Source organism: Nomascus leucogenys, chromosome 3, assembly GCF_006542625.1.
Source record: "Nomascus leucogenys isolate Asia chromosome 3, Asia_NLE_v1, whole genome shotgun sequence".
Lineage (NCBI taxonomy): Eukaryota > Metazoa > Chordata > Mammalia > Primates > Hylobatidae > Nomascus > Nomascus leucogenys.
Genome location: NC_044383.1, coordinates 47,612,511 through 47,626,709, shown reverse-complemented (window position 1 = coordinate 47,626,709; position 14,199 = coordinate 47,612,511). Strand labels below are relative to the sequence as shown.

The window sequence follows — 14,199 nt, the reverse complement described above, 5'->3', positions numbered from 1 at the left end:
TGGTAAATGGTCTCACTATCAGTCTGGCTCCAACCTCTTAACAATGCTGAATTGAACCACAGATACACATCAGAATAAAGCTGGACCTTCAGATTCCCAGTTCCAGAAAACTGGAATGACAGTGGACTAGAGAGTGAAATAGGAGATCTGATCCTTCAACAGAGGAAAACCACCACAAATGTACAAAGAGATGCAGTGAAGAGGGAGCGAGGAAGGGAGTGGGGAGACAAAGATTTTGAGAGAGAGAGAAAGAGACGGGAATAGAGTATTCTGAACGCCAACAATTATCCATTTTTTCTTTTCCTAGAGGTTACTGCATTACTGCTTGTTAAGGAGTCAATTATGTCCCTCAAAATTCATATGTTGAAGCCCTAGCCCACAATGTGACTGTATTTAGAGACAGAGCCTTTTAAGAGATAACTATAACTAAATGAGGTCATACGTGTGGACACCTAATCTAATACAATAGGTGTCCTTATAGAAAAAGGAAGAGACACCAGAGTGCATGCACACAGCAGGTAACATGAGGACACTAAGGAGGCAGCCATTTGCAAGCCAAGGAGAGAGGATCAGGAGAAACCTAACCTACTTGCACCTTGATTTTGAACTTCCAGCATGTAGGACTGTAAGAAAATAAATTTCTGTTTAAGTCTATGGTATTCTAATACAGCAGCCTGGCAGACTAATTTCTGTGGGTTCTGAGAGATAACAAAATGTCATGAAAATAACCACCACTTCCTTTTCTTACCTTGGTTGGAATTGGTTTCTGTACTTGTACCATAAAGCGCTAGCTACTGCATTCCTATAAACATTAGATTTTAGGTTTTCTAACTCAAGAATCCAGAGTTAGAAGGTAATTTAAACTGGCATTCTTGAAGTAATGTTTTTCAAGGATCATTCAACTGTGATAATGAATCTAAAATATATTCTGTTAAACTGACTTTTGTTGTTTTCAACAGTCTGAGCCTGGAACCAAATGTTTTCAGAAAGGCCTCTTTCTTGTAACTTTGTACAAATATAGGCACATTCTCAGACCAACCTAGCCTCAGAAGAGATATACTAGCCAAATTTCTGAAGTGAGTGGCAGTTTACACATTTCTCTGAAGTGAGGTGTTGTATTGTTCTGGTCACAGGAAAAAAAAAAAAGATTTGTGCATTGTTCCACTTAAATAGGGTATCTTTATTCAGACCTAGTTACAGGGCTTGTACTTTTCCACAGTTTATGAGGATACTTCTGCGTTCCTTCGGGTGACAGCCTGAAGCACGAATAAGGGAGCTTTGCTTCTTGTCTAACTAGTTATGCCTTTCTATGTTTGAATAAACGGCCTACATCTGCCAGTGCACACGTAAAAGCAGTAGTTCTAATATCACCCTGAACAGGACTATGCGCTCAAATAGGTACCTGTGTGGCAGAACGATGTGGTGTTAAATAAGCCTGTATCCTCCACAGTCAAAGTTCAGGCAGGCCCTTTTAATAAAAATGGACAAGTGGAATTCTAGCCGACTAAATATTTGAAGAGTGCATTTCATGGTTTAGTACAAGAACCTAATGTGCGCCAAAATGATCACTAAAATTCTCATTTAAGTATTCTATGGGATTAAGCCTAAAAAGTATCCATTTCAACTACAAATCTACCAAAAGCTAAAATGGCAGTGTTAAGGTTGTACAACTTGAAAATGATATAATCTGACAAGACCAGGTAGTACAAGTACAAGCCCTTCAATAATAAAAATAAAATATAGGCCCCCAAATAAATAGCATTAGACTAAAACTTGTGTCTGTTTCCACATAAGATGCTACTTCATCTACTATTACTATATAACAAATGTAGATTAATAATTACCATACAATGTGAGGAATAATGAAAATATAAGTATATCATGTATTCCACACAACAATCCAATACAGGTGACATTATTCTCATTTAAAAGATGTGGAAATGGAACCACAGAGAGGTGAAGTAATTTGTACAAGGCCACACACTTACTTATTGAACTAGGTAGCCAATCTAAGTCACTCTGACATTAAAATCTCTGTGTTCTTAATTCCTTCACTCTACTGCCTTTTCTAAGTGCTGAGAGTATAGTTTGGATGAGAAAAATCTGAATATCTAAATCCTTTTACAAGCTAGATCAGTAACTGGATATTTGAGCCTGGTCTAATTTCTTTCCTTTCCTGGGCGTCATTTTCTTTATCTATTAAAAAAAAAAAAAAAAATGGGGCTGGACTTCGCAGTCCCTTCCAGGGAGAACATTTGGTTCTGTTCAATCTCAAGTCCAGAAATGGCAGACTCCCAGCAGCCCCAAATTCATGTAATCTGCACTTGCCAATAACAGTGATTCATCCTGTGTATAACTAAATGAAATTCAGGGCCAGGCATCGTGGCTCACTCCCAGCACTTTGGAAGGCTGAGGCAGGTGGAGTATTTGAGGTTAGGAGTTTGAGTACATGAAATTTGCTTTTTATTCCTCTGTACATTGTTTCATATCAAATACGTTAAACATTTTGGGAAAAAAAGTTATATACCAAATTAATTTGAGTTCTTTCACTTTATGGAAAAATGCATGCTTTATCTAACTGGATGCTTTATAAAAGTCTTTATGTGAAGTTTAACTATAGTCCTGCAAATTGAAAAAGGAAACATTTTCTCTATTGCTTCAGTCTTTATACCTCACAGTCCATCTGTTACCACAGCACTGATTCTGATGTCACAACTGCAATTAGTTACACTCAGAGACAATCAGGAAAAAGGCCAAGGGAGATGGTGCCCAGGCGTCAATAACTTGTGATCACTGTACTACTTATGAAATAGAAAGTTCAAATTCAGGAGACCTGCTTTCAGGTTGTCGTTATGCCACTTGGTAGCTATGTATCCTTAGGCAACTCATTTAATAGAACAATGATTTATGAGTTTGATTTCCTAAGTCAAATGGTTTGTGTTCAAATCCTCGTTCTGCTAGTTAACATAGGCACACTAGTTAACTTCTCTGTGCCTCTGTTCTTTACCTATAAATTGAGGAACTATGACTGCCTATCTTCAAAAGGTTGCAGAAAGAACGAAATATTACATTATATAAAGCATTTATCAAAGAGCCTTCTCCCTACTAAGTGCTCAGAGTTTGCCTTTATAAAGTATCTGTATTTTGAGTGAGTCCATTGTTAGGTAAAGTTCTATGTAATAACTCTGAGTTTCTTCATTGTTAAAAATCAGGAAATGATTGCATATACTTCATAAGACTGTTATCAAGACTAAATGTGGGAACCCAGATAAAAGTATTTTGTAAGCAAAAGGCACTAAATTATCATTTGGTTAACATCTATATTTTGTTATTATAAGATGATCTTGTATTAATTTAAAAATATGTACTAAGTGCTTGGAATATAAAAGGCACTGGACCAGGCATTGTGGAGAATATCAATCAGATATGGATTTTATGGTAATACAAGAATATTGATACCTCTAATATAGAAGATAATGAGTACCAAACCAATACTCTAAATGGAAAGTCTTTGAGGTGAGCATTGAAGAACAGAAAGATTTAAACATGGGGGAGGGAAGAGAAGACGAGGAAAAAAAGGAAGCATCCCTGACAAATAGTATCACAAAAACCTAGGAGGTGAAAAAATACAGATCATGTATGATAAAAAGTGAGTGGTACAATTTAGCCAGAGGAGAATATGTGAAGGGATGGAGGGCAAGTAGTGAGAATGAAGCTATGTAATAGAGTGTGTCATATGTAGGAAGAACAACTGCCACAATTTAGATTAAAAGTTATAAGGTATTAAAAAAGAACAGCCTAGATAGAAAATATACAGAAAAGGATTAGATAAGTTTGGTATTCTTAAGCCTCTGCCATTATTATTCTATGGTCCTGTTTCAGGGGGTGGTGAAGGAAGCCTACTGACTCTCACATCAAGTTCACATTCATGAATCTGAACTTCAAAACCTTTTATAATCTGTCCCAGAAGCCCATCTTTTGTCACACTCCTCACCAACTCTCTTGGTTTCCTCTGAGGCCATAAAAAACACCAGGTTCCAATTTCTTGCATTGGCTATTACTAGCTCCTGGTTTATTTTCTTCATCTTCTACCTATCTATGCCAGATTATAACCCATCCCTAAATCTCATTTCCATCAGAAAGCTTTCCTTGATGATCTAAACCATATCACTCTCTTCCGTCTCTACATACTTTATTGCATATCCATTTTATCAAATGGCAACCTGGAAGAACTATCACTGACTTAGGAATAAAATGACAAGGGTCCTGGCAGCATGTCTTCTCTTTGATTTGAGGCATGTTATTCAATGCCACAGCTTCTGTTCTTGGTAAAATTAAATTATTTGTGAATTAGCAAACTTTAAAGTCATTTCCTGTCATTCATTCAACAAATATATAATGAACATCCACCTGTGCTGAGCTCTATCCCAGGTGCTGAGGATACAGAGGTGAAAACAAAATATCTATTTATCTATCAGCTACTATACTATAATTGCATTCTTTTTATTTTATTTTATTTTATTTATTTTTTATTATTATTACTATTTTGAGACAGAGTTTCACTCTGTTGCCCAGGCTGGAGTGCAGTGGTGTGATCTCAGCTCACTGCAACATCCACATCCCAGGTTCAAGTGATCCTTAAACCTCAGCATCCACAATAGCTGAGATTAGAAGCATGCACCACCACACCTGGTTAATTTTTGTATTTTTAGTAGACACGGGGTTTCACCATTTCACCATGTTGGCCAGGCTGGTCTTGAATTCCTGACCAAATGGTCCACCAGCCTCCGCCTTCCAAAGTGCCAGGATTATAGGCGTGAGTCACTGTGCCTGGCAACTATGATTGCATTCTTATAATGTAGTGGTTCTCAAAATTGAGCTTGCATTAGAATTACCTGGAAAACTTGTTCAAAGATTTCTCTGTTTCTGATGCAATAGATTTGGAGTAGGGCCCCAAACTTTTAATTTCTAAGATGTTTCCTGGTGATGCTGATGCCACTGAACCAAGGACCACATTTAGAGACCTTCTGTTCTGGTAGACTATTGTTCTCACTGCTGTATTGTCAGTGCTTGGAATAAATATTGACGGAATGAAATAATAAATTTGAGGCACTTAGTTAACTGATAAAGGGGAATACATAATGATTTTACAGTTTAGAAGGAAAATTGCAATTTTACTGAAAGGTAAAGGAGTTACTATAATCAGAAAGGTACAAGGTATAAGCAAGGTTTATATCCAAAGAAAAACAAAATTACTTCTAACCTAGGGGAAAGGGTAGAAAGGTCATAGAAAGCTTTGTGGAGTAGTTTATTTGAGCTATTCCTTGAAGGACCCGTACACTTACTTCAAAAATGCCTGTCATTACTCAAAATATTTTTAGTTCTTGTCTTTGGAATTTGTCTACTGAATCTATAGTGAATCTTTTCTTTTTTCCCTACACTCTATAGTGAATCTTTTTTTTAAATTCCCTCAAAGTGTACAGAATTTTTGTATTCTGATGTAAGGTTTGATATTTGGAATTAGCTAAGCATGATATTTTTTGCCAAATCTGGTCAGGAAGTTGGGTGATTTTGTTGCATAATCCTGTTCTTTGTTAAAAATAAAGTATACTTTTCAGTTAATGTACCGATTTTCTAGTATGACTTATAAATGAAGGCCCAAAGCAATTTCAGGGTAGAAGTTCAAAAATCAGTCTGAGGCCAGGTGCAGCGGCTCATGCCTGTAATGCCAACTCTTTGGGAGACTGAGGCAAGCAGATCGCTTGAGCTCAGGAGTTCAAGACCAGCCTGGCCAACATGGTGAAACCCTGTCTCTATAAAATACACAAAAAATTATCCATGAGCGGTGACACATGCCTGTAGTCTTTACTCGGGAGGCTAAGGCAGGAGAATTGCTTGAGCTCAGGAGGCAGAGGTTGCAGTGAGCCAAGATCACGCCATTGCACTCCAGCCTGGCTGACAGGAGTGAAATCTTGTGTCAAAAAAAAAAAAAAAAAAAAAAAAAAAAACATTTTGAACAATGGATTAAGTTTGTAGTTTCTCAAAGTGATTAAAGACAGTTTCCATTTGGCCATAGATGCTCTTGTGTGTTTGAAATCAGTCTTAATATATCTGGTATCAATCTATTGAAAGAATCAACATCTGAACATACACTATACCATGTACACTTTTCTTCAGAGTGTATGCCATGCTATAAATATCTAAAATTTAAACATTATGGGAATAAAAAAGCAGTATAAAAATGGATGTTCTTCCAAGTTAGATCTATAAAAAAGTATGTACTGGTACCAGGAAATATACATAGGTTTATCTGAGCTCTTGATTTGGGGCCATTCAGTTAACAATAAGCATTAGTTTATGTGTTCTGGGCATGGAATTACATGGTGGGTCACACTGGTCCTGTATGAAGGGGGGGCATGACAAACCATTCTTCTAGTTTGGAATAGTGGGACTAAAGAGAACATGGAAAGCCTGTGACTAAAGCACACTCTATAATCATAACCTCCCCCTTCTTTGTCCCCATAGTCCTTCAGCTACTCTCTGTTCACCCAGTCTTCATGTCCAGGGTATCGTCAGTAGCAGATCAGCATGTACTAGAATAGTATATTAATAGTAAACTAATAATGTTTTAAAAACCTTTACCTCAAATCTTTTAATAGAGTGTACCAAATTTAGTTTGGTCTGATGTAAATGAGAATAACTACTACCAATCCTTAGGACCAATGATTCTTAAAGATCTCCAAACCAGCAGCATCAGCATCACCTGAGAGCTTATTAGAAATGCAAATTCTCCAGACCTGCTAAAGCAGAATCTGACTTAACAAGCCGTGGCTCAAGGTGGTTCTGATACATGTGAAGACCACTGGTTTAGATAGCATCAGCAGTAAAGAAACTCTGTCAAGCTGTGCAATCTTCTGTGAATTTTGCAACATATTATAATACTCCATTACCATCTTCATGATTACTACATTTAATACACACACAATTACACACATATTCAACTTGTAAGTTACCCTTGACAGAATGTGTATAAAAAAGGCATGGCTTCTCTTTGTAAAGTGATGGTATAGAAGGAAGAAAAATAAATTTGTCTTTCGTTTTTTGAAATGCTACTATCCTTAACCCCTCCCCTTTTGTCCCCAATAAAAGAATCACACTGGGGAAACATTGCTAGCAGGTGGCTATTCTGTTTGATATAGCAGGAAAGTCTTATTAAGTGATGTAAATGAACCTTGTCACTTGCAAATGTAAACTGTTGTGCATCTTGGGTGAACAGCTATGTGCAGAACTGTTTCAAAAACTTGAAGGTAAATGGTGTCTTATTTGCAGCTAAACCATCATACTCATGTCAAATCTATTCATTGGAATAGGATACTGAAGATGCATAATGCAATTTTTTTGCTGAAATTTGAAAGTTTCATAATCCACTTAAGAGGCATATTTCAGAATAAAATAATTCCCTGTTTTGGAATTAAAGCACAGGCTTGGAGCAGTCCAGTCCACAGAAGTATAATGCAATCTATCCATATAATTTTAAATTTTCTAATAGCCACATTTTAAAAAGCAAAATGAAATGAATAACATTAACCTCAAAATAATTTTTTACACCAATATATAAAATATTACATTTCAACTTATAAAAAATATAAAATTGATGAGCTATTTTTACATTTTTTTGTATTTGATCATTAACATCTTTCATGTATCCTACATGTATGGCACACCTCAACCGGAATGTTAAATTTTGACTGGCAATACTTTCCATTTATTTTTATTTTTTGTCTTAGTGTTCTTCGAAATGATTTTTATTTAGAACACAATTTATTATTGCAAAAGTAGATTCTATACCCAAGTTGTTCTAAATACTAAAAAAGTTTTCCAATAGACTACTGAACATTAGTTTTTTTATTTAAATAAAAAATGAGATTTAAAATTCAATTCCTCAGTCACACTAGCTGCATTTCAAATATTCAATACACGTAAGGCAGTGTAGAGTTGGAGCTATGAGAGACCAAGCTGGGTTAGAATCCTGACTTTGCCTTTTTGCAGCTGCTTGTCCTTGGGAATTTACCTAGCCCTCTCCAAGCTTCAGTTCTAGCTTCGAATTGCAGGCGGGGAAACCCCACACTGAACATGTTTTAACTCCTGCCTGCAAAGCTAACGGCAGAAGACAAACACCCACTATTTGTTTTTCCCTTCATGGAAGTGGTGGACTCACTGCATGATATAATAAAAATCAGAAGCAATCAATGTAGGGATAGTTAAGTAAATTTCTTTATTCCATATTCTGAAGCGATAAAATACTAATAACTAATTAATCACTAATTTATTTAATCACCAATTAATATTGAAATCGGTTATTATTAAGGAAGAAAACCGTAATATTAGGAATAGCACGACTGCCGCCCGTGTGCTCAGGAAAAACCTAGAAGGGTCTGCCACCCATCCATTAACAGCGGTTATAGGAAGCAACAGAGTGGGGGCAGGGCCCAGCCGGCACACGCTTCAGTTTATATTTCTTGTCAGTTAATTTCCAAAAATGTTGTTCTAAAAAGGAGATATAATACTGTTTTAATTTAAGGGGCAAATCCCAAATGTGTTTTGAAACGACTACGCTTTTCCCTCAGTCGCGAATGTGATTTTAAATCTAGCTTAACTATACTATAATAAAAGGCCACATGAAAATACTTTGTCAGAACGAAAAACACGCCGCCTTAAATCCGCTTTCGGTTGGCGGTTTCCCGCCGGTGGAACGGAAGCAAAACCGCCTTTGACGTCAAGGGAGGAGTCCCCTCCCAGTTACTATGGTGAGGTCTATGCGGCCATCTTTACTGTGGTCATCTCGTACCAAGCGTGTCGTAGTGGGGCTGTTGGGGCTCCACAGAAGGTCAGCGGAACGTGAAATGGAAAGGAATCATGCGACTCTGTAATAAGAAGCTGACAGAACCACAAAGGATCAGGGACGGAAAGCATTAGATAAGTTGTTAGTGGGATGCAGGTTCCACAGGCAAGCGGAACCATTCAAGCGAATTAGTAAGGTTTCTGCCCGGATCTTGAGAGCCTCTTCCGGTGCTCAGCGGAAGTGTCGGTCGCAAGAGGACAGACGCCTCGAAGAATCCGCTATCGGCTGTCTGCACAACCGGAATCATGTCGAGTTTGGCGGTGAGAGACCCGGCAATGGATCGATCACTGCGTTCCGTGTTCGTGGGGAACATTCCGTATGAGGCAACTGAGGAGCAGTTAAAGGACATTTTCTCGGAGGTTGGTTCTGTTGTCAGTTTCCGGCTGGTATACGATAGAGAGACGGGAAAACCCAAGGGCTATGGCTTCTGCGAATACCAAGACCAAGAGACCGCGCTTAGTGCCATGCGGAACCTCAATGGGCGGGAGTTCAGTGGGAGAGCGCTTCGGGTGGACAATGCTGCCAGTGAAAAGAATAAGGAGGAGTTAAAGAGCCTCGGGCCTGCAGCGCCCATTATTGACTCACCCTATGGGGATCCCATCGATCCAGAAGATGCCCCTGAATCGATTACCAGAGCAGTAGCCAGTCTCCCCCCGGAGCAGATGTTTGAGCTGATGAAGCAGATGAAGCTTTGTGTCCAAAACAGCCACCAGGAAGCTCGAAACATGTTACTTCAAAATCCACAATTGGCTTATGCGCTGTTGCAGGCACAAGTAGTGATGAGAATCATGGATCCAGAGATTGCTCTGAAAATTCTGCATCGGAAGATACATGTCACACCACTGATCCCAGGCAAATCTCAATCTCTGTCTGTCTCTGGCCCTGGCCCTGGCCCTGGCCCTGGTCCTGGCCCTGGCCCTGGCCCTGGGCTCTGCCCAGGACCTAATGTTCTGCTGAACCAGCAGAATCCTCCAGCCCCTCAGCCTCAGCATTTGGCTAGAAGACCTGTGAAGGACATTCCTCCTCTGATGCAGACTCCTATCCAGGGTGGAATTCCAGCTCCAGGGCCAATACCAGCTGCAGTTCCCGGACCTGGTCCTGGTTCCTTAACTCCTGGAGGAGCAATGCAGCCCCAACTTGGAATGCCAGGGGTTGGCCCAGTGCCTTTAGAGCGGGGACAAGTGCAGATGTCAGATCCTAGAGCTCCTATACCTCGTGGACCCATGACTCCTGGTGGTCTGCCTCCTCGAGGACTGTTAGGAGATGCTCCAAATGACCCACGTGGAGGGACTTTGCTTTCAGTCACTGGAGAAGTGGAGCCCAGAGGTTATCTGGGTCCACCCCATCAGGGTCCTCCCATGCATCATGCCTCTGGTCATGACACTCGTGGCCCTTCCTCACATGAGATGAGGGGAGGGCCATTAGGAGATCCCAGACTGCTAATTGGAGAGCCCAGAGGCCCCATGATAGATCAAAGGGGTCTACCTATGGATGGTAGAGGTAGTAGAGATGCTCGAGCGATGGAGACCCGCGCCCTGGAAACTGAGGTCTTAGAGACACGTGTAATGGAGAGGAGAGGAATGGAGACCTGTGCGATGGAAACCAGAGGGATGGAAGCAAGAGGCATGGATGCAAGAGGATTGGAGATGAGGGGCCCTGTCCCCAGTTCAAGAGGCCCTATGACTGGTGGAATTCAGGGTCCTGGTCCCATTAATATAGGGGCAGGTGGCCCTCCTCAGGGACCCAGACAGGTCCCAGGCATTTCAGGGGTGGGGAATCCTGGAGCTGGTATGCAGGGTACAGGCATACAAGGAGCAGGCATGCAGGGAGCAGGCATACAAGGAGGAGGGATGCAGGGGTCAGGCATACAAGGAGTCAGTATACAAGGAGGAGGTATACAGGGGGCAAGCAAGCAAGGTGGAAGCCAGCCTAGCAGTTTTAGTCCTGGGCAGAGCCAGGTCACTCCACAGGATCAGGAAAAGGCAGCTTTGATCATGCAGGTTCTTCAACTGACTGCAGATCAGATTGCCATGCTGCCCCCTGAGCAAAGGCAGAGTATCCTGATTTTAAAGGAACAAATCCAGAAATCCACAGGAGCTTCTTGAAAGGTTTTAGAAAATATTTGGCTGTAGTCTCAAAGTTTATCCTGTAGCACAGAGAATGGATGCAAAAAGCTGACTTCTGCATCCCCACACTTGGATTAGGGTTTCCCTCCTCCTAGAACCTAATCTTATTTTTTGATTTTTTCTTTCTTTCTGTTTTCCTTTTTATTTTTAATTGAGGGTGGGGGGAGGAGGGAGTGTGTCTGTTCACTTTAAGTTACTTTAAAATAACTCTGAACATGATTATATTATGCCAAATAAGATTACAAAGAATAAGCAGCAATATTGAAGTGTCTACAGTATGTTAACTACATTTTTAAAATGTTGAGTAAAACTTTGTGAAAACTGCTCATAAAGACTAAAAGTTGACCTGTTAAAACGTTAATGTACTAAGATGGTTTTAAGATTTTTGGTTGTATAACAAAATAAAAGTTTACCCAAAAATATAAGATACATTTTTTGGTAAACAATTTAAAATGCAAAATCCTATTTTGGAGGCAATAGGATAAGTATTGTCTTAGTGTTTTAGGATTATTTTTGAAACATTAGAGTTAGCAGGATAAGGTTACACTTGTATTAGAATTGTTTTTTTCTGAAGTTATGTTACCTGAAAAATCAAGGAGTGCACCTGGTTTACTGTTGCTTCATTTATCCCATCCTTCAGGGACCAGCAAGGTTCTGCCAGGCCCCAAGCGTCCGAGTATGATGATTTTGCTGTGACAATTCTAAAATCAACCAGGCTACTTAAGATCAACCAGGTTACTTAAGTCCACTCTGATGAAACCCAATCTCTCAATACCTTCCTATTTCTCAATAGTCTTTAAGCCCTAAATCTGAGTCAGTAATTCTCTCACATCCTTCCCAAAAATCAGTGTCTAGGGACCAGTTGATCTAGTTGAGTTATAAATGGTATTTGACTTTCCGTAAGTAGTGGAAGTTTTCACTAAGTAAAGATCTCAGTTTCTTGGTATCTGGCGTTCATATACAGATGGTGTCCATTTGCTCAACCAGACAGGAGTTAACTTGTATTAGAACTGTTTTTTCTAAAGTTATGTTACCTGAGAAATTAAGGACTACACCTGGTTTAATGTTGCTTCACTTATCCCACCCTACAGAGACCAGCAAGTTTCTGCCAGGCCTGGAGCATCCAAGCATGATGATTTTGCTGTGACAATTCTAAAATCAACCAGGCTACTTAAGTCTGCTCTGATGAAACCCAGTAATCTCTCAATACCTTCCTATTTCTCAGTAGTCTTTAAACCCTAAATCTGAGTCAGTAATTCTCTTACATCCTTCCCAAAAATCAGTGTCTAGGGACCAGTTGATCTGGATGAGTTATATGTGATATTTGACTTTTCATAAGTAGTGGAAGGTTTCACTAAGTAAAGCTCTCAGTTTGTTGGTATCTGGCTTTCTTATACAGATGGTGTCCATTTGCTCCACCAGGCAGGAGTTAAAAACCTTTAGACTAAAGAGCATTTAACACGCCTTTTAGTTTCTTATTTCATAATCTACTTTTCTATCATTAGTCATCTTACCAGAATAATCAAGGCCCAGGTAGGTAGAAGTTTTTATACAGCCTGAATACTCACTTGACTTACTGCTCATTTTACTTTTTGTACAGAATACAGCCATTTAGTCCTAATATACATACCAATGAGACAATTAAAAGTTGGTCGGAAGATGGAGCTTATCACATTGCACTACTATACCTTTACTTTTTCTTGAAAATAAAGCCTTGAGGATGTGAACATAACGTTGGTATCATAAAACAAGTAATAATAAAAGCATAAATTATCAAATATCAGGTGATCTTACTATGGAGAAGAAAAACCAATATCTAGTTGCAGATGAAAAAATGTTTAATACAAAGAGCTGAAAATGTAGAAATTATCTTCCCTTTGCAAAATTTTTACATTTTAAATTAGTAATTCTTCATTCACAAGGTTTTCATCCCTACGCTGTTGTCTTCTACTACCTGTTTTCCTCTTGTTCATACTGCTACTTTCCCATGTTTCCTATATGCCTCCCCTATATTGGAGAGGATAACTCGCCTTTACATATGCAATAGTTACACTTAATACTGATTCAGAGTTGGCTCGATCACTTTGAGATTCTAGTTGCTTTATCTCTAAGCTTTCACTGAAGGGCTCTAACTGAAAATTATTAAATGTTAGTCTTTAGTCAAATCTCTGCATTGTTTAATGCAGAAAATAAAAATACAATTAAAGCTGACATTAGTATCTGATACGTTTATTTTTAATGAATACAATTATACAAAAGTCTTCCATTCTGGATATACATGGGGCCTGATTACCTTTTGTTTTTAATGAAAAAGGCAGAACTAATGAAATTGCAGGAATGGATGGAACTCTCTTAGGGCCATTATCTATATAGTTTGACAGTTGAAATAACTATAAAGACGTGCCATTTTGTGGTTGGTATAAGCAACATCTTGGCGATAGTCAGATATTAAGCTTATGTTCCCCAGAGAGAATTCCTCTGTATTTCAATAGCACCTTGTAGCTATCTTCATTACTGACAACATTAGTTATATTGCAGTGCACTGTTTACGTCCACTCCCACAAACTGAACACAGGGACAGCCTATCTCATTCCTATATTCACAGATGGGAAAAGAACAAAATATTTTATTAGAGTTATTGGGGGGAAAATCCCATTAAGAGCACATATGCTGCCTTCATAAGGGTTTAGATTCAACACAGAACAAATGAGCTATAACAACTATTTCCATTTAAAAAAACGATTACAAATAGGTTATTAAAAACAATCACCTCTACTCTGAAAGCTAAGGAAATAGATTCTCCTCACTTCTGAATCATTGAACATTCAAATATTGATGTAGAAAGCATAGAGCCTAATTTCATTTGATAGTAAAGAATAATGCAAGCAATATTGCCACAATCAGAATCTTTTATGTGTTTTACTACACAATCATCGGTTATAACTCCTCACATCCTGACTTCTCCCTAGGATGTGTAGACTAAAATAAAATCACCAATTCATTCATCATAATAGTTGAAGATGACGGGGTCAAACAGTGATTTGCTAATGCTTCTTTAAGGCTTATCCTCTTGGGCAGTACATGTTTTTTGGGATTATGAAATGGTCAACTTTAATCAGTGCCTGCCCATTAGCCCTTGCCCTCATATTACTGATGATTAATACCCAAAAT

At 38.9% G+C, this 14,199-nt stretch overlaps 2 protein-coding genes across 3 annotated transcripts in view; one reads left to right on the top strand and one right to left on the bottom strand.

The window, feature by feature from the left end:
• Positions 1-14,199, bottom strand: part of PRKG1 (protein kinase cGMP-dependent 1) — a 1,320,572-nt gene that overhangs the window by 594,659 nt on the left and 711,714 nt on the right. The window lies entirely within an intron of this gene.
• On the top strand, positions 8,886-13,239 carry CSTF2T (cleavage stimulation factor subunit 2 tau variant). The gene has a single exon (XM_003255152.4). The coding sequence runs from the start codon at positions 9,148-9,150 to the stop codon at positions 11,005-11,007; it is 1,860 nt and encodes a 619-aa protein (XP_003255200.2). The 5' UTR covers positions 8,886-9,147; the 3' UTR covers positions 11,008-13,239.

Excerpts from the sequence above, each read along its gene's own strand:
- CSTF2T (XM_003255152.4), top strand. The coding sequence starts at position 9,148 with ATGTCGAGTTTGGCGGTGAGAGACCCGGCAATGGATCGATCACTGCGT.